Here is a 19,258-nt window from a genome sequence, read left to right as displayed (position 1 = left end):
ACATGGCACCCCAGACCATCACTGACTGTGGGTACTTGACACTGGACTTCAGGCATTTTGGCATTTCCTTCTCCCCAGTCTTCCTCCAGACTCTGGCACCTTGATTTCCGAATGACATGCAAAATTTGCTTTCATCCGAAAAAAGTACTTTGGACCACTGTGCAACAGTCCAGTGCTGCTTCTCTGTAGCCCAGGTCAGGCGCTTCTGCCTCTGTTTCTGGTTCAAAAGCACACGCCTGTGCACGGTGGCTCTGGATGTTTCTACTCCAGACTCAGTCCACTGCTTCCGCAGGTCCCCCCAAGGTCTGGAATCGGTCCTTCTCCACAATCTTCCTCAGGGTCCGGTCACCTCTTCTCGTTGTGCAGCGTTTTTTTTGCCACACTTTTTTCCTTCCCCACAGACTTCCCACTGAGGTGCCTTGATACAGCACTCTGGGAACAGCCTATTCGTTCAGAAATTTCTTTCTGTGTCTTACCCTCTCGCTTGAGGGTGTCAATGATGGCCTTCTGGACAGCAGTCAGGTAGGCAGTCTTACCTATGATTGTGGTTTTGAGTAATGAACCAGGCTGGAAGTTTTTAAAAGCCTCAGGAATCTTTTGCAGGTGTTTAGAGTTAATTAGTTGATTCAGATGATTAGGTTAATAGCTCGTTTAGAGAACCTTTTCATGATATGCTAATTTTTTTGAGATAGGAATTTTGGGTTTTTCATGAGCTGTATGCCAAAAATCATCAGTATTAAAACAATAAAAGACCTGAAATATTTCAGTTGGTGTGCAATGAATCTAAAATATATGAAAGTTTAATTTTTATCATTACATTATGGAAAATAATGAACTTTTATCACAATATGCTAATTTTTTGAGAAGGACCTGTAATATACAAGTTTCACTTTTTAAATGGAATTAGTGAAATAAATCAACTTTTTGATGATATTCTAATTATATGACCAGCACCTGTATATTAAAAACTCCTGACAAATGTTTATAACAGTTCCACAGAGTCTAACAAATGTTTAGTTTAGATTTATCTATTGTGCTTTTCATCCACATTTATCAGCTGCTCAGGATAAAAGCGTATAAATTAAATTCAAATGTAAAGCCATATGTTTTATACTTGCAAATGCCGATCATTTATTTTCCTCTAAGCTTAGTTGTTTTAATGTTTAGAAAACCATTGAATCACATTTTAAGGTAATATGAAAATTATGAATGTTTATATAAGCTGCAGTTCATGATGGATTTAGCAGGACTCTGACCGCCTGAACATCTGGACTCAAGGACAAAATCAATCAGAACTAAGTGGGCAGAGTCTGATTTTTGCATTATTATAAAAACCTAACTTGTGTCAGAAATCAGTCCAGTGTAAGTAGTTACACCCCCTGAATCACACAAATGCACTGACTTGGGAATGTTTCACATGGTTCAGACAAAATAAGCACACAGAATAAATGAGTTCAAAAGCATCTTTAATAGAAAAGAGCAAAGCAATTTTAAGGCAACACACTACAACCAAGACAGATTTAACATGTTTAGCATGTTTAAATAGCACATGTGAAGCCTATTTACAAGCACTACAGCAACAGATTCAGTGTAACAACTCTGACTGATGAGCCCCTTACTGGACGATAAACGACTCGAGTGGAAACGAGGGAATGAATGATGAGTGAGTTTAGTGAACTACGGTGGAAGGTGACGAACCCTGACCAGAGCTGACGGCATCCTGGGCTTTGGCTTTGCTCCTGCGGTTCTTGGCAGACCTGACCTCCTCCATGAGGTCCTTCAGGTAGCGGATCTCTCGGCTGATGGACTCTGCTTTCTCCTGGAGCTGCTGGTTTCTCTTCTCCAGCTCGGCGCACTCGGAGCTCAGCGTCTCCTGCTCGGTGCGTTTCTTCTGCCGGTAGCGCGTCGCGGCCGTTTTGTTCTGCTCCATCTTCTTCAGTTTCTTCTCTACCACTTTAGGAGCGCCGGGCGCGGCCTTCACGCGGGTCGTTACGGCTGGCGCGGCGTCCGGGTCAGGTCTGGAGTAGGGTTTGGTTCTGGAGGAGACCGCAGGCTTCAGCAAGGGTTCGGGATCTGATCCGGAGACGGAGATCCCGCTGTCACTGTCGGATGAATCGCCGCCGCTCACCTCCTCTTTCGGAGTCAGCAGCAGCATCACGTGGGGCGGCGTGAGCGGGATGTCAGGAGACGGGAGCACGGACACCTCGCTGCCCAGCTCCAGCGTGAAGGTGGGATCAGGAGACGGAGGCTCAGACTTGATCTCCACAGGCTCCTCCGGGAGGGGAAGGTCGAAGGTCAGCGCCAGGCCCAGCTCTGTCGAGCCGAACGCGAGCGGATCCAGGTCCAGATCCATGTCGGTGTCCAGGCAGGCCAGCAGCTCTTCTGGAGAACTGGGAGGCTCGTCTGAATCACAGGATCCGATCAGAGAATCCAGGTCAAAGTCATTCAGGTCTAACTTCTCCGTCATCCAATCCATGCCAGAAAACGCATCGCCTGGAGCAGGACAGAGACAGGAGTTAGCAGAGGACTCCTTTTAAAATGCATATTCTGGTAAACTACTAACCAGTAGAAGAGGAAAACCCAGTTCTGTGCAATGGACTAACCCCAACTAATCAGAAAACACTCATTTTCTTCTGGGATACTAGTATAGTGTTTATCAATATACTTCTTATATTTAAAAAAAAAATTTTTATGTGCCTATATAATTTTTATTTATTTTAGTACATTGACTTAAACTAAAATGATGTTTTTTTTACTTTTAATTAACTTTAATAACCCATGTCCCACTCTACTGAGCCGTATGAAACACCCGTGGAACTGTGAGTGTTTGTGGTGTAGTTAGAGTGTAGAGCGTCACCTTTGCTCTGCTCGGGCTCTGTTTGTGCAGTGAGCAGCTCAGGCGGCCAGGAGAGCGACTTACACCCTACAGAAGCGGGACGAGAGGGAGAGAGGGGCGAGAGAGAGGAGGAAGAGGAGAGGGGCGAAGACCACCCCTCCGACAGAGCGCTCTCCTCATCTTCGTCCAGAAGGGGCCCAAAGGGGTCAGCCATCAGAGATGAGGGCCCCAGGAACAGGGCCCCCACGTCCTCCAGACTCATCTGAGACACCACAGACATGGCAGCGGGTCAGAGGCGGAGCGGAGCGGGACAGGGGTTCTGGAGCGCTGGTGAACGCTGTGGATGTGCTGTCTACAGCAGCAGAGCTGTGGGTGGATGCCACAAGGGACCTGAAAGAAACCAGGGGAGACAGCGTTACAGAGACAGAGCGAGACCGAAGAACGGAAGCTTCGGGTGATCGTAACTCATGTTTTGAAGTTCTAGTCTACTGAAAACTAACTGTGGCTGGAAATTCTAATCAACAATTCTTATACGAAGATGATTTTTTATGAATTTTCAAATTGGACAGTCGTTATTGGGGAACGCATTCACATTCACACAATCACACTCCTATGCATATTCTATTATAGTTTTGCTGCAAATCATATTTTTATTTTTTTCTAAGAACAGAGGAATGAGTTCTCGATTCCCAACCCTTGCTAGAGGGAAGATTTAACAGAACAAAAACTTGACTTAATTCACGTCCTTGCATTGAATAACCAGCAGCTTAAACCAGTTTATCCAGTCCCTAAACCGCCTTGAGGCGTTCCAGTTAAAACTGCCATCTGGGAGGAACTGGAGCTGCCCACACACACCTTAACTTAAACTTAACCTAAACTCCTCCTAACTATTATTAACCCAACGACTAGCTGACCTTTAACAGGAATTTACCCGCCCTTCCCAATAACGTTTCCTAATATGGTCATGAGTACGGGAAGCCCCGCCCCCTGGTTCCTGCGCGAGATGAAGGTGTCCCTGACGCCCTCGCGCCATTTCCAGCGCTCAGCAGGCGGCCGCGGAAGAAGCGCGCGCGCGCCATTTTGAAGTGCCACGTTGCCGCTCCGTGACAACAAAAACCCCCGAAACCGCGAATAATCAAAACAAACGGAGATCGTTCATAAACACTTCACAAAGCAACACTTTGATACTGCTAAATGTCTATGTAAATGCAAACAAACAGCACCGCTTTTTAACACTTCGATGAGTTCTTGACAAACTAAATCAAACGTCAAGGGCTGAGAAATACTTACGCCATTTTGCCTAATAGAGCCAGTGCACTGGACCGCTGCACTGCCGGATTCGCCGCCGCGATGGTTGCCGCTGCAAGCCGCTACACTGCCATGATTCCCGCGGGACAGCTGCGTGCGGAGAGACTGGAGCGCGCGCGAGAGAAAACAGAAGGACGGCCGCGCGGCCGCTTATATACGCGCGCATCACACCCACACGGTGAGCTTCCGCCGCTCGTATCACTCCGCTCACATCTGCTCGCTGATTGGCCTCTGCGCCTCTCAATATTTATCAAACAAATAGTACCTAAATATTTTCGTTCGCGCGGAGCTCAGACAGGAAACAAAAGCGTCGAAATTACATTTATGGTTTAGATAGTCCGAATAAATAACATTTTACGAGCGATATGCTCTCAGATTTTATTAGCAAGAGAAGCTGATGCTAAATTAAAGTAATTTCTACTCTTATGATATGAATGATTATTAATGGAGGACGGAGACAGATTAATGGACAGTGTTAAATACACCAGTGCTAGTAATTCAATCAGGCAGCAATTAAATCTCAGGAAAATCTTTTAATAGTAATTATTTTGACACTTTTGCAGAGGTACAACACAAGAACACATGCCTGCGCAGGAGGATAAGAAACTGTGCGAGTGTGACCTCTAGTGACCATCAATAGTTTTTCCTGCTTGTGTGATCTGATTATTCACTATGGAGAGGAGAAAGCATGCTCACACATGAAAGGCTCAAACTATTCTAAAGATTCAGGAAGATCTTTTTTTATTATTCTGAATACAACACAAGAACTTAACACAGACACCAAACGAAGAAACAACCCTTTCCTTCACCATATTGTAACACCTCATATCTGTTCTGAGAGCAGTTTCTCTCTCATGTTCATCAGCTCTGTAAGCCCGGTCTGAATCTGTTCTGCCACCTCACGGATCTGCTGGGCAAATCTGGTCTTTGACTCTTTCTTGAGTTTCTCTGAGTCTTGTCCGGTGAAGTAAAGGTCCATGCCGACGGCGAAGCCATGAACCACGCCCGAGGACCGGCTCATCACGCTCAGCGCCGTCGATGTTCCTCCTGCTATCCCGACGAGCCGCACGATCTTTGCAGACTTCACATTCACGCGCTCCAGCGTCAGCAGGTCATATTCTCGGAGCTTTCCCATCTCTGTGCTGATGCTTTCCAAGTAACCTTCAACCTCCTCCATCTCACTCTGGCACTCCTTTAGGATGGTTTCCACCTTCTTCCTGACCTGATTTTTTTTGACTTTGTTGGTGATGGCGGCCGAGGCCCCCGTGACCCCGCCAGCGGCCGCGACCCCGACCCCCACCACGGTGATGGCCAGAGACGCTCCCAGAGTCACGGGGGACAGGAGGATCCCGGCCACGGCCGCCGCGCCGCCCACCGCTCCTGTGGCTCCTCCGGTGATGCCAGCGATCCTCACGCCTTTGTGCGTCTTATCCACACCATCAGCCACTTCCTGCAGCTCAGCGATCTGTCTCTCTAGAGCGCTTGCACAGCTTGGCAGATGAGAAACAAAGACCTGAAGAGTGTTTGTGAAACTTTCAGCAGTGTGCATGAAGGACCTGCGGAGACAAGAGACCAGGAAGCAGAAATGAAGCATGTTCTCTTTCACTGTTATACAACGGACGGCGGAATCAATCAGTCCATACCACATTATATATACAGTAGGTCAAAAGTTTGGAAACATTACTATTTTTAATGTTTTTGAAAGAAGTCTTTCTGCTCATCAAGCCTGCATTTATTTGATCAAAAATACAGAAAAAAACAGTAATATTGTGAAATATTATTACAACTTAAAATAATAGTTTTCTATTTGAATATACTTTAAAAAAAATTATTTATTCCTGTGATGCAAAGCTGAGTTTTCAGCATCATTACTCCAGCCTTCAGTGTCACATGTAACATCCAGTCTATCACATGATCATTTAGAAATCATTCTAATATTCTGATTTATTATGAGTGTTGGAAAAACAGTTCTGCTGTCTAATATATTTGATCAATAAAAGGTTAAAAAGAACTGCATTTATTCAAAAAAAAAAAATCTAATAATATATTTTCTTTACTATCACTTTTTATCAATTTAACACATCCTTGCTGAATAAAAGTATTGATTTTATTTAAAAAAAAAAAGAAAAAGAAAAATTACTGACCAGTAGTGTATATTGTTATTACAAAATATTTATATTTTAAAAACATAGCTTCTTTTTTTTTTTTTTTTTTTTTTTAATTTTTATTCATCAAAGTATCCTAAAAAAGTATCACTTGTTCTGAAAAAAATATTAAGCAGCAGAACTGTTTCCAACTTTGATAATGAATCATCATATTAGAATGATTTCTAAAGGATCATGTGATAATGATCCTAAAAATTCAGCTTTGCATCACAGAAATAAATGATAATTTAAAGTATATTCAAATAGAAAACTATTATTTTAAATTGTTTTTATTTTACAATATATTCACATAAACAACACTCACAGGAATCAAATAAATGCAGGCTTGATGAGCAGAAGAGACTTCTTTCAAAAACATTAAAAATAGTAATGTTTCCAAACTTTTGACCTGTACTGTATATATATATATATATTACAGATGAAGACTGTGTATATTTATACAGGGGTCCCTGTGGCTTCACTTTACCTGAAGTCTGAATCTGAAACCACTGTAGATTCTCCTGACAGAAACAAAAACATTCAATGTCTTAGTGACAGAAAGTGTGGAAAATTAGCCAACTTTAAAAGTTACAAAAAAATCCCCATAAAGGCTCTACTCAAATAACAGACAAAGGCATTAATATCATTTCATTATTGCATGCAGTATTTTGTGTAATTTGTCTTGTTTTGTTTTATTATTAGACAGAAAAGCAGCGAAATACACTCGTTGAGGATAACACAATCAGTTAAATGTAAACTTGTTTTTCCATTGTGGTCCTTGATGTAAAAATACAAACTCCGCTTCTTGTTATATAGATTACAAGATTATCTCTTACTCAGAGTGTTTCCCATCGGAAAGCATTTCTTTTCCTGCTGGAAAGAGAGCAAAACTTCAGTCTGTATTATTCTGACACTTCAGTCACACTTTAAACACCAAATCAAGTGTCGTTTACATGTTTGAGATGCTGGATCAATAGCATCTTTGTATCATGTAGTTAGTCTGCGGTTAGTTAGTGGATGATGTTGCTATAGTTACTGAAAAGATGATGAAAAGCAAGACATTACTGAAGAAGAGAAAAGACACTTGATCTGATGAGCGATGATCTGTGACTGAAGTGAATCAAGGTTTGTCAGATTTGCAGAAAACGTCTAAGGAAGGTTATACCTGTGGCTCGCTGTTCTGAAATCGCTTACTCAGTTGATCCTCCAGAGTTGCTATGAAAGTGGCATTCTTCTGCATTTTGAGAATGAAACACACAATGCTGGGATGAAAAGTCAAGATTTAACCCTTCAAAACACCAGTATGTTTATGAATAGGCATTATGGGTTGTGTGCTTTAGATCCTGCTTGTATGAAAACGTACCTCAGAACAGTGTGTAATGATCTCAGGAGGGCTTCTGCTTCCGGGTTTAGTCCTCGGATGTGGAAGCGGAGGAACCTCATGTTTCTCAAACACATTCTCTCTCTTCAGCGACGTGCAGAAAAACAAAGCAGATCCTTTCAGTCATGATGCACAAGAAACTCAAAGATATTCAGCTGGTCATAGAGGAGCTGGGGTTTCTTTACCGCGGTCACTGGCTGGTCTCCACTGGAGCGCTCCAGTCCGGTCCGAGTGAGTCCAGGGTCCAGCGGGTGGCTCTCTCCGCTCTCATTCCTCACCGACTGCAACCAGAACCAGCAACATCTTCACGATTCAGTGCACAGAGAGACCGGTTCCACTGCTCCTTCATCCGATCACTCATCTCTCAGTCTTTCACTTTCACAATCATTCGTGTGCTCAAAACTATCATCCTAATCTGTTTGGCTTGACCAGTTCTTAAATATGCAGATATTCAATGAAGATTGCTTTTGTTGTTCTCACCTTGCGTGGCCCTGGAGCCAATCGAGGAGCCGGTTTAGGAGCAGAATGCTGAAGAACACATCAGAAATCATTCCGAATGTCTCAAACCGCAGGAAAAACGTGATGTTTTGGGTGTATTATGAAATTCTGGGTCTAATGAACTAAAGCCCATCATTTGGGTTTTCTTCTTCTCTTTTAGTTTTTAATCAGTATTTGTCATTGAAAATATGACACACATCAATTTGGCTTTTGTGAATGATCAAAGTGGTACTCATGCTAATATGAATACTGTCATATAACATGACATTCAAATATTATCATCACAGATCCGCCGTATTAATTATCCCTGCCAGTGGAGACACATGGAACTAAACTGTGTGAAATACACAGACACCTGCAGGTTTAGAGTACGAGTGGAATCACTTACGTCGTCCATCGTCTGCAGACGTGTGATGTTCACGGCCGTGTTTCTGTCGGTCTGAAGAAGTGTGAGACAGATCTGCTCTAAAGCCGGCACGGCACTCAATCATCAGTTAAAACACTTTCACTTACAACACAAAGAAGCAATTATAAACATCATGTGTCGGTTTATTTGTGGAATTCACAGTTTCTTTAATTAAACTTGAGGAACCAGTAAGGACTGGTTTAATGGCATGAGAATTAAACATTTGATTTGAGTTCACACGTAGCTTCGAGAGCATCTTTATGTTTGTGTGACACTATAAGACAGAAAAACAGCTCTTGAACAGGGGATAGTGGAAAAAGGTAGATTTATAAGCCATACACACTAGGAAAAAAAAAATGTTTGTTCCGTTCACTGAAAAGTTCGTTCTTCTGTGGCATCACTGCAAAACCCAAACCGTGTCCAATATAAAGCTCCCTATGATGAGAAAGTCTCATGAAATAAAGGATGTTTTCACAGAAGAACCTTTCAGTGATCAGTTCTTGTGTGGAGAACTTTTTAATAACATAAAGAACCATTTTCCACTATAAGAAGAATCTTTTGTGGAATGGAAAGTTTAAAGATGTTAAAGGTCTTCATGGAAGCGTCAGTGCTCACACTGAACCTTAGTGAGGCCACAAACTCTTGAGATCAGAGCAGTGTCAGTTTCATGGGCACATGAACATGTTTTTGATGTGTATGAGCTGGTCAATGTTCTCTTTGAGTTTCAGAGCCACCTCTCGGGTCTTAGCGGCGAACAAGCTCTCCGAGCCTTTCTTCAGCCTCTGTGCGTCGTCTTTAGTGAAGTACGAATCCAGATCCGCGGCGAACGCCTGGACGGCACGAGTGTTTTCGCTCAGAGCACCGATGACGTCCGAGTTTCCGAGCCGCTCGGCCAGCGTCAGCACGTCTGCGGCGTCAGCGTCGCCCGCGACCTCCAGCCTCCTCAGCTGCTCCATCTCTCTGATGATGGACTTCAGGCACTCCTCCACGTCCTCCATCTGGCTCTGGTAGCTCCGGAGGATCTTCTCCACCTTCCTCCGGTCCTGAGTCTTTCTGACCTTCCTGCTGATGGCGGCTGACGCTCCGGTGACGCCTCCGGCCGCTGCCACACCGACACCGATCCCCCACGGCCAGCGAGGCTCCGAAGGTCACGGGCGCCAGAGCGATGCCCGCTACTATAGCCGCGGTTCCGATGGCCCCCGTGGTGCCGCCCGTGATGCCTGCGATGCGTGTTTTCTTCACCGTCTTGTCCAGTTCGTCTGCGATGCAGTTGAGCTGAGTGATGAAGTTCATCATGTTGGTGCCGCGGAGAAACAGAACCTGCTGGTAGAGCTGAACTCCGGAGCGGATCCGCTGAACCGTCTGAGCAAACCGTCTAGAGGAGAACACAGACGGACACTGAAGCGGGTCACTTTCTACAGCAGGACAGACTGAAGTCTACAGTTCAGACTAAGGTTACCTGCACTGATCATGATCCTCCTGCTGCTCCTGATCAAACACACGATCCCAGCCTACAGCACAAACACATGCAGATCAGAAACACAGTACATCTGCTGCAGCTGCGTGATTCTCAGGGTTATTTTTTCAAAGAAATCAACACTTTTATTCATCAAGGATGCATTGAATTGATCAAAGTAAAGACATTACTTGTATGACAGTAAGGACATTACAAAAGATTTCTATTTCAAATAAATGCTGTTCTTTGAGCACAAGTGTTTTCAACATTGATAATAATCAGAAAAGTTTCTTAAGCAGCAAATCAGCATATTAGACTGGCATACGCAACATTTTAAAAACGGGACTTGTTATGATAAACCTAATAATGGTCATAAAAATATTATATGTGGATCATAAGGGTCTTTTTTTTTAAATTGAGATTTATGCATCATCTGAAAGCTGAATAAATAATCTCTCCATTGATGTGTGGTTTGTTAGGAGGACAATATTTGTCTGAGATACAACTATTGAAAATCTGGAATCTGAGGGAGCAAAAAAATCAAAATACTGAGAAAATCATCTTTAAAGTTGTTCAAATGAAGTTCTTAGCAATGTATATCACTAATCAAAAATTAAGTTTTTATATATTTACAGTAGGAAATTTACTAAATATCTTCATGGAACATGATCTCTTCTTAATATCCTAATGATTTTTGGCCTAAAAGAGAAATGTATAATTGTGACTCATACAATGTATTGTTGTCTATTGCTACAAATATACCTGTGCTGCTGATGACTGCTTCTGTGCTGCAGGGACACATTTAATAAAAAAATTTTTCACTTTCACATCTTTTTTATTTTTTACCAACATCAGTGGTAATTATTATAACCAAAAATAAATAATTCTTTAGAATTTAAACCTTAAAATGCCTGTATATTCACATAATGCCACTGTTGTTGGTTTTTATGAGATAAAAAATATTTTCCATATTCTGAATGCGATGCAGATTTTGGGGGGATAACAGTGTTGGATATGTCAATACTTTTGACATATTTTTGACTAACCCTAATGTCAACAACATTTTGTTTTTAATTTTAATACATTATTATTTTTGTGCAGATTTTCCATTCACACACACACACACACATACAAATTTCTCTGTACATACAAACTGTGTAAAAGAGATTTACGAAAGTAAATGAGGGTGAAATATTACAATTCCAATAAAAACAAACAGCGCACACCTTTTACACAATGTATGCTGTTTGCATCATATTATATTATTAAATATCAATAATAAAAAAGAAAAACAAAAATGAATCAGAAGGGATCAATGGACTGTCGAGAAAAATGTAAATAACCTCAAGATCTTTGAGTTCCTACCTGGTAAAAGCGCACTTCTGACGTGCAGACCGCCATCTGACTCCTGCAGAGACAAAATCATCATCAAACCTGATGTCAGCATCACTCCTGTGACTCAGAGAGAGTAGAGACGCTTTACCATCAGACTGGAGGACGAGAAGCACTTCTGCTTTCCTGCACAATCAGCTCCGGCATCCTGAAGATTCACAAACAAATTATAACAACAGCGTCATTAACTGTAAAGAAACACACCCTAAAAAGAAACAATCTAACAATCTAATGCTGGAAATGGCTCAGAGAGAAGCTTTTGCATCATTAATGAATATTAAGTGTTCATATTCAGTACTTTTATCGATTTGATCAGATGAGAACTAAACTGGAAATGAAGTGATGTGAATAATGTCTTCGTTTTGAAGCGTGTGTAATGTGTGTAAACAGGGTTCTCGGCGGAGACCTGGCGCTGGTCCAGCAGCACTGAGATGTCCTCATACAGGTGCTGCTCCGGGTCACTTCTGACCGCTTCTGATGAAGAGGGACGGGGGGGGACCGGAGGTGACCGGATCTCTCTGTAATCCTCGTATGCTGGAGGAGCGTCACATGATTGTGTGGTCAGACTGTGTTTGCCAGGTTTTTTGGGAACTGGCGGCGGTGGCGGCTTCACCTGAGACAAAATAATAATCAGCATCCAGCAGCAATAATGAAAGCAAATAATCTCTTTCTTGACACAAAATTAGATTTAAATGCAAAATAACTGTTTGATTTCCAAATGATAACTGGATCCAGAAATGAGTTCATGTGACGACAGTGTGGTGATCATTGCATTCATTCCACATCATAAGCGTCTTAACCAGCAGTGCACAGAATACAGTAAAGAATGTGAAGTACACTACTGTTCAGAACTCTGGGGTCGGAAGTATTTTCATACTTTTATTCATCAAGGATGCATTAAATTGATCAAAAACACCAGTAAAGACATTTAAAATGTCACAAAATATTTCTATATCAAATAAATGCTGTTCTTTTGATCTTTCTGTTCATCTGTTGATCCTGAAAAATAAAATGCATCACAGTTTCTTCAAAAATATTGTGCAGCACAACTGTGTTCAACATTGATAATAATCAGAAATGTTTCTTGAGCAGCAAATCATCATATTAGAATGATTTCTGAAGATCATGTGACACTGAAGACTGGGAGTAATGATGCTGAAAATACAGCTGCACATCACAGAAATAAATTACACTTTAACAGAGATTCACACAGAAAACAGCTGTTTTAAATTGTAATAATATTTCACAATTTTACTGTTTTTGATCAAATGAATGCAGTCTTGTTGAGACTTCTTTCAGAAACGTCCCTGAGCCCAGACGCTGGAGCTCTAGTGTAGTAGTGATTTGGTGAAGCGCTGGAGAGATTCTTTACTCTGTCGGGCAGCACTTGCACATAGAGAGGGACGCAGTGATGGTCAGTCTCAGCCGCTGCTGTGCTGGACGCGGATGAATGACCATCAGAACGCAGCATGATCCTCCTGTCACAACAATACAAACCCTCACTCAACAGAAAACCATTAAAGAATTGTTGTTGTTTTGTTGTTTTTTTTTTTTAAAAAAAATATTATACATGCACAGCTCTACATGGTTAGTGGTTAATTTATTAGAGCTAACGAAACACATGAAGAACAATAACTTACAGTCAGATCCTGATACTTCTCTGCTTCTTAACATGACGTTTCCCCATCAAACATTTAAACGTTTGCCTTCCTGAATGTGATTTTGGTTTCAGACCTCTCTCTGAGATAAAAATACTCGTCCATCCAGACGCTCTGCATTCTTCAACACTTCAGGACGTGTGTAGGTGGGATTTGGGCTCGAAGAGAGTTTAGTGTCACATGAGGGTTTCTGATGAGGTTTAGTCGACTGCACACAAGGCTTTGCTGTGAACGTATTCATTGTGAAGGTGATGGCATGACCGATCAGAAACACAAGAGTCGTGTCATATTCCCACAAACTAGCTCCCTCTGGATCTTATACAAATGCAAAGTTTAATCAGAGCATCTCAAGTGTTCAAGCACCTTTATCAGAAGAACATGTTGCATGCAGACAGTTTAAAGAATCTTTCCTATTACGCTTAAAATACCAGACTTTGTGAACTCCACTTAAAGGGACAGATCACCCATGCAAAAAAATAAAAAAATGTAAGTCAAATGATTCTTCAGAAAATATTCTTTTGTGTTTAACACCTGAAAGAAACTCATACAGGTTTGGAACAGCTTGACAGGGAAAAAATGATGACAGTTTTCATTTTCAGGCGAAATATAACTTTATTTCAATGCATCCTGCTGACATTAGAAAAAAAAAAACATAAAAACAAAACCAAAAACAGAAAAAGCACAGTTTGTTTGTTGTCATTGATGGGTTTAGTTTCTGTACTCCGTTGACAGTTCTACAGCAGCAGAAGTACACAGGTCTCTAGTTTGACTTTTAGTTCTGACCATTTACTAATTCTTTGTTTTTCAAACTGCACAATCAAAATTCTTTAAACAAAAGTTCAAGAATCAATCAGGGCTGTTCAGTCAAACAGGATTTCTGCAGCAGAGCTTCAGTCAGAGATCACACAGACGTTAGAGATTTGAGAAATATTCCTTCTGGAACTTCTGGAAGTCCTTCTCAGTGAAGACTGATTCTTCCTCCGGTTTGGAGGCGGGCGGATCGGGCCGATGACAGGAGCGCCGCCCCGAATGCTGCTGGACGATCTGGAGAAAACACAGCATACATCATCATCACTGACACAGCGAGAAGTTCTGCTGATGAAGCTGAAGGAGATCAGACCTTTCTCGTGTCTCTGCTCTGTGTTTTATGATCAGACGCCAGGAAATACTCCACGTTTGACTTCAGCTGACTCTTCTTCTGCTTCTTTCTGTATTCGTCTGAGGAAAACAGAAACATGAGAATCTGAAGCGCACAGAGGCAGAACCGCTCATAACCCTAACGCTTCGGCGATCAGTGGTGAACGAGCAGGTCTGAGCAGGTTTGGGGAGGTTTGAGCAGGTTTTAAGTAGGTTTAAGCAGGTTTGAGGAGGTTTGGGGTGTTTTGATCAGGTTTTAAGTAGGTTTAAGCAGATTTGGGGCTTTTTGAGCAGGTAATAAGTAGGTTTAGGCTGGTTTTAAGTAGGTTTAAGCAGGTTTGTGGAGATTTGGAGAGTTTTGAGCAGGTTTTAAGTAGGTTTTTAGGCAGGTTTTTAAGTAGGTTTGGGGTGTTTTGAGCAGGTTTTTTAAGTAGGTCTAAGCAGGTTTGAGGAGGTTTGGGGAGGTTTAAGCAGGTTTGCGGAGGTATGGGGTGTTTTGAGCAGGTTTTTAAGTAGGTTTAAGCAGGTTTGAGCAGGTTTGGGGAGGTTTAAGCAGGTTTGCGGAGGTATGGGGCGTTTTGAGCAGGTTTTTTTTAAAAGTAGGTTTAAGCAGGTTTGAGCAGGTTTGGGGAGGTTTTAAGCAGGTTTTGCGGAGGTTTGGGGCGTTTTGAGCAGGTTTTTGAGCAGGTTTTTGAGCAGGTTTTAAGTAGGTTTAAGCTGGTTTGAGGAGGTTTACGTGGGTTTGAGGAGCTTTGGGGCGTTTTGAGCAGGTTTTAAGTAGGTTTAAGCAGGTTTGGGGAGATTTGGGGAGGTTTAAGCAGGTTTGCAGAGGTATGGGGCGTTTTGAGCAGGTTTTTAAGTAGGTTTAAGCAGGTTTGAGCAGGTTTGGGGAGGTTTAAAGCAGGTTTGCGGAGGTTTGGGGCGTTTTGAGCAGGTTTTAAGTAGGTTTAAGCAGGTTTGAGGCATTTTGAGCAGTTTTTTAAGTAGGTTTAAGCAGGTTTGGGGTGTTTTGAGCAGGTTTTAAGTAGGTTTAAGCAGGTTTGGGGTGTTTTGAGCAGGTTTTAAGTAGGTTTAAGCAGGTTTGGGGCATTTTGAGCAGGTTTTAAGTAGGTTTAAAGCAGGTTTGGGAAGGTTTTTTAAGCAGGTTTGCGGAGGTTTGGGGTGTTCTGAGCAGGTTATAAGTAGGTTTGCGGAGGTTTGGGGAGTTTTGAGCAGGTTTTAAGTAGGTTTAAGCAGGTTTGGGGCTTTTTGAGCAGGTAATAAGTAGGTTTAGGCAGGTTTGGGGCGTTTTGAGCAGGTTTGCGGAGGTATTGGGTTTTTTGAGCTTGTTTTTAGTTTTGTTTAGGTTTTTTTTAGGTTTAAGCAGGTTTTTTGAGCAGGTTTTTAAGTAGGTTTAAGCAGGTTTGAGCAGGTTTGAGGAGGTTTAAGCAGGTTTGCGGAGGTTTGGGGCATTTTGAGCAGGTTTTAAGTAGGGTTTAAGCAGGTTTGAGGAGCTTTGGGGCGTTTTGAGCAGGTTATAAGTAGGTTTAAGCAGGTTTGCGGAGGTTTGGGGAGTTTTGAGCAGGTTTGCAGAGGTATGGGGCGTTTTGAGCAGGTTTTTAAGTAGGTTTAAGCAGGTTTGAGCAGGTTTGGGGGTAGGTTTAAGCAGGTTTGCGGAGGTGGAGGTTTGGGGTGTTTTGAGCAGGTTTTAAGTAGGTTTGAGGCATTTTGAGCAGGTTTTAAGTAGGTTTAAGCAGGCTTGCGGAGGTTTGGGGAGTGTTTAAGCAGGTCTGCGGAGGTATGGGGCGTTTTGAGCAGGTTTTTAAGTAGGTTTAAGTAGGTTTGAGCAGGTTTGGGGAGGTTTAAGCTGGTTTGAGGAGGTTTAAGCAGGTTTGCGGAGCTTTGGGGCGTTTTTGAGCAGGTTTTTAAGTAGGTTTTAAGCAGGTTTGTGGAGGTTTTGGGGGCGTTTTGAGCAGGTTTTTAAGTAGGTTTAAGCAGGTTTGGGGGCGTTTTGAGCAGGTTTTTTATGTAGGTTTAAGCAGGTTTGAGCAGGTTTGGGGAGGGTTTAAGCAGGTTTGCGGAGGTATGGGGGCGTTTTTTGAGCAGGTTTTTAAGTAGGTTTAAGCAGGTTTGAGGAGGTTTGGGGCGTTTTGAGGAGGTTTTTAAGTAGGTTTAAGCAGGTTTGAGCAGGTTTGGGGAGGTTTAAGCAGGTTTGCGGAGGTTTGGGGCGTTTTGAGCAGGTTTTTAAGTAGGTTTAAGCAGGTTTGAGCAGGTTTGGGGAGTTTTTAGCAGGTTTGCGGAGGTATGGGGCGTTTTGAGCAGGTTTTTAAGTAGGTTTTAAGCAGGTTTGAGCAGGTTTGGGGAGGTTTAAGCAGGTTTGCGGAGGTTTGGGGCGTTTTGGAGCAGGTTTTTATGTAGGTTTAAGCAGGTTTGAGCAGGTTTGGGGAGGTTTAAGCAGGTTTGCGGGAGGGTGTGGGGCGTTTTGAGCAGGTTTTAAGTAGGGTTTAAGCAGGTTTGAGGCATTTTGAGCAGGTTTTTAAGTAGGTTTAAACAGGTTTGGGGCGTTTTAAGCAGGTTTTAAGTAGGTTTAAGCTGGTTTGAGGAGGTTTGGGGCGTTTTAAGCAGGGTTTGCGGAGGTATGGGGCGTTTTGAGCTGGTTTTTAAGAAGTTTTAAGCAGGTTTGGGGAGGTTTAAGCAGGTTTGCGGAGGTATGGGGCGTTTTGAGCAGGTTTTTAAGTAGGTTTAAGCTGGTTTTAAGTAGGTTTAAGCAGGTTTGAGGAGGTTTGGGGCGTTTTAAGCAGGTTTTAAGTAGGTTTAAGCTGGTTTTAAGTAGGTTTAAGCAGGTTTGAGGAGGTTTGGGGCGTTTTGAGCAGGTTATAAGTAGGGTTGAGGTTTTTTTTAAGTAGTTGAGCAGGTTTTAAGTAGGTTTAAGCAGGTTTGGGGCGTTTTGAGCAGGTTATAAGTAGGTTTAAGCAGGCTTGAGGAGGTTTAAGCAGGTTTGCGGAGGTTTGGGGCGTTTTGAGCAGGTTTTAAGTAGGGTTTAGGCAGGTTTGGGGCGTTTTGAGCAGGTTTTAGTAGGGTTTAAGCAGGTTTGCGGAGGTTTGGGGAGTTTTTAGCAGGTTTTAAGTAGGGTTTAAGCAGGTTTGCGGAGGTTTGGGGCGTTTTGAGCAGGTTTTAAGTAGGTTTAAGCAGGTTTGAGGAGGTTTGGGGAGTTTTGAGCAGGTTTTAAAATAGGTTTAAGCAGGTTTGGGGTGTTTTGAGCAGTTTTTAGGTGGTTTTAAGTAGGTTTGAGGTGATTTGGGGAGTTTTGAGCAGGTTTTATGTAGGGTTTTAAGCTGGTTTGAGGAGCTTTGGGGAATTAAGAGCAGGTTTTAAGTTTGTTTGGTTTTTTTTTGGGTTTGAAGAGCAGATTTTAAGTAGGTTTTTTAAGCAGGTTTGTGGAAATGTGGGGAGTTTGAGCATGTTTTTAAGTTGGCTTGAGAAGTTTGGGATGTTTCTAAGTAGGTTTGAGCAGTTTTGAAGAGGTCTGGTCTGGTGTGTTTTGTGTTGGTTTGGTTTGGTTTGTTTCTAAGTAGGTCTGAACAGTTTTGAGCAGGTTTGAAGTAGGCTTAAGCAGTTTTATGAGGTTTGAGCATGTTTTTAAGTTGGCTTGAGCAGGTTTGTTTTTTTTTGAGGTTGCCTGAGGGTTTTTGGTAGGTTTTGGGAGTTTTTTTTTAGGTAGGTTTAAATATGTTTTTAAGTAGTTTTGAGCAGGTTTAAGAAGGTTTGAATATATTTTAAGTAGTTTTGAGCAGGTCTGAGGAGTTCCGACTCACCCAGCGCTGACCGGATGTGCTTGTCTTTGACCGTGTTTGTGCTCCGCGCTGATCCTCCGGGTCGCTGCAGCCGCCGGATCCGCCTCTGAACGCCCTGTTTATCGGTGCTGATCTGCTCCATCAGCGCGGACTTACGAGAGCTGCTCTTCTTCTGCTTACGCTTCACTCCATCTACAGACACGAGTACATAACATCACTTTTATAGATATAATTTTTGCTTACATTCCCAAACAAATACAGACTCTCCGGCCAAAGCGATGAACTAATTACCTTTCTCGCTGAATAATTCAAGTCCTCTTCGGATCACGGATGCTGACATGATCAAAGTGATGAACGAGGTGGAAATAAATGTAGATAAATACAGAGTACAAGTAAGCGTTCAGTGTTTACGTGCCATGTGAATTCAGCGAGTGCGTCACAACAAAGGCTCGGGCAGAAACACGAGCAGCAGCAGCAAAGTTCCGCCTGATTCAACACTAGCGCATGAGATGAGAACGTTTCTGTGAATATTTTGTTGATTTTAGGCCATTAAAAGCATTTGAGTATGGTTCAGCATTTGAGTATGGTTCAATATTTCTTTCTTTCTTTCTTTGTTTTAAGATTTTTTTTCTTTTTGTTTTTTTTTCTTTTTCTTTCTTTCTTTCTTTCTTTTTTTTCTTTCTTTCTTTCTTTCTTTCTTTCATTGTGATTGTTAATTAAAGCTTTTACAATGGTTCAGAGATCAGTTTTCAAACCTTTACAGTATTTTTCTCCGTGTTGTGTCCTTAACACTTGTTAACCTCTGCTCTGGTGAAGCTGAAAGGTCAGACTCTGAGACTCACACATCATGTGAAAATCTGAGTGTCTCAGTGACTTTTGTTTCTAGCTCATCTAGGGATTTTTGGCAGTAGTGTTGTAGTATCAGCTGCCTTTGAGAGGAATGTCAGAACGAAAGAGATTTTGAGCATTCATCAGTGTGTGCTCCTGCAGAATCCACGCATCCTTTCGTTTTTACGACTAGAACTTGTTCTATTACTGAGATTTTGGAGACTGAAAACACACATCTGGAGACTGTAAGTTAAAATGTTTTATTCTTTTATTGAGCAGTTTATTTCAAGTAACACAGCATCCTCAACACACAAATAAATCAGTGATTCGTTATTCACTTGAATACATTCACAAACGGACAGTAAATAGATGTATTTATATTTATCATGTTTAAAATGTAAATGCAACAATCGCTTAAATACAGCTTTTAAAATGCATTCA

At 42.1% G+C, this 19,258-nt stretch overlaps 4 protein-coding genes and 1 pseudogene across 6 annotated transcripts in view; 1 reads left to right on the top strand and 4 right to left on the bottom strand.

Annotated features, from left to right (window-relative positions):
• Positions 1 to 1,449: 1,449 nt before the first annotated feature.
• Positions 1,450 to 4,283, bottom strand: LOC109068603 (cyclic AMP-dependent transcription factor ATF-4-like). The gene is made up of 3 exons (XM_042757621.1): positions 4,127 to 4,283; positions 2,858 to 3,226; positions 1,450 to 2,493 (listed from the first exon to the last, which is right to left on the bottom strand). The coding sequence occupies exons 2-3, from the start codon at positions 3,114 to 3,116 to the stop codon at positions 1,670 to 1,672; spliced, it is 1,083 nt and encodes a 360-aa protein (XP_042613555.1). The 5' UTR covers positions 3,117 to 3,226; positions 4,127 to 4,283; the 3' UTR covers positions 1,450 to 1,669.
• A 374-nt stretch (positions 4,284 to 4,657) lies between these two features.
• Positions 4,658 to 9,211, bottom strand: LOC109068604 (apolipoprotein L3-like). Of its 2 annotated transcripts, none has more exons than XM_042757618.1 (8): positions 8,556 to 9,211; positions 8,150 to 8,197; positions 7,855 to 7,950; positions 7,652 to 7,753; positions 7,454 to 7,522; positions 7,125 to 7,161; positions 6,776 to 6,809; positions 4,658 to 5,700 (listed from the first exon to the last, which is right to left on the bottom strand). In XM_042757618.1, exons 1-8 carry the CDS (start codon positions 8,562 to 8,564, stop codon positions 4,968 to 4,970), a joined length of 1,128 nt encoding a protein of 375 aa, XP_042613552.1. In that variant the 5' UTR covers positions 8,565 to 9,211; the 3' UTR covers positions 4,658 to 4,967. The 2 variants fall into 2 exon arrangements, with proteins under 2 accessions (XP_042613552.1, XP_042613554.1); XM_042757620.1 differs by having other exon boundaries at positions 7,125 to 7,158.
• Positions 8,882 to 13,555, bottom strand: LOC109068597 (annotated as a pseudogene).
• Positions 13,556 to 13,671: 116 nt separating this feature from the next.
• Positions 13,672 to 18,512, bottom strand: rps19bp1 (ribosomal protein S19 binding protein 1). Its single transcript, XM_042757625.1, has 4 exons — positions 18,281 to 18,512; positions 18,011 to 18,181; positions 14,200 to 14,297; positions 13,672 to 14,123 (listed from the first exon to the last, which is right to left on the bottom strand). Exons 1-4 carry the CDS (start codon positions 18,327 to 18,329, stop codon positions 13,992 to 13,994), a joined length of 450 nt encoding a protein of 149 aa, XP_042613559.1. The 5' UTR covers positions 18,330 to 18,512; the 3' UTR covers positions 13,672 to 13,991.
• A 442-nt stretch (positions 18,513 to 18,954) lies between these two features.
• The window catches only part of LOC122145255, a 23,047-nt gene continuing 22,743 nt past the window's right edge, over positions 18,955 to 19,258 (top strand). Inside the window, exon 1 of one of the 2 annotated variants that reach the window (XM_042757601.1) lies at positions 18,955 to 19,062. The gene's annotated coding sequence lies outside the window, so the exon portion shown is untranslated. The remainder of the gene's footprint in view (positions 19,063 to 19,258) is intronic. The other variant, XM_042757603.1, reaches the window with a different exon arrangement.

The sequence above is a fragment of the Cyprinus carpio genome, chromosome A6 (genome assembly GCF_018340385.1).
Source record: "Cyprinus carpio isolate SPL01 chromosome A6, ASM1834038v1, whole genome shotgun sequence".
Taxonomy (NCBI): domain Eukaryota; kingdom Metazoa; phylum Chordata; class Actinopteri; order Cypriniformes; family Cyprinidae; genus Cyprinus; species Cyprinus carpio.
Note: the sequence above shows the minus strand (reverse complement) of the source record. Positions and strands in the feature narration are given on the sequence as shown.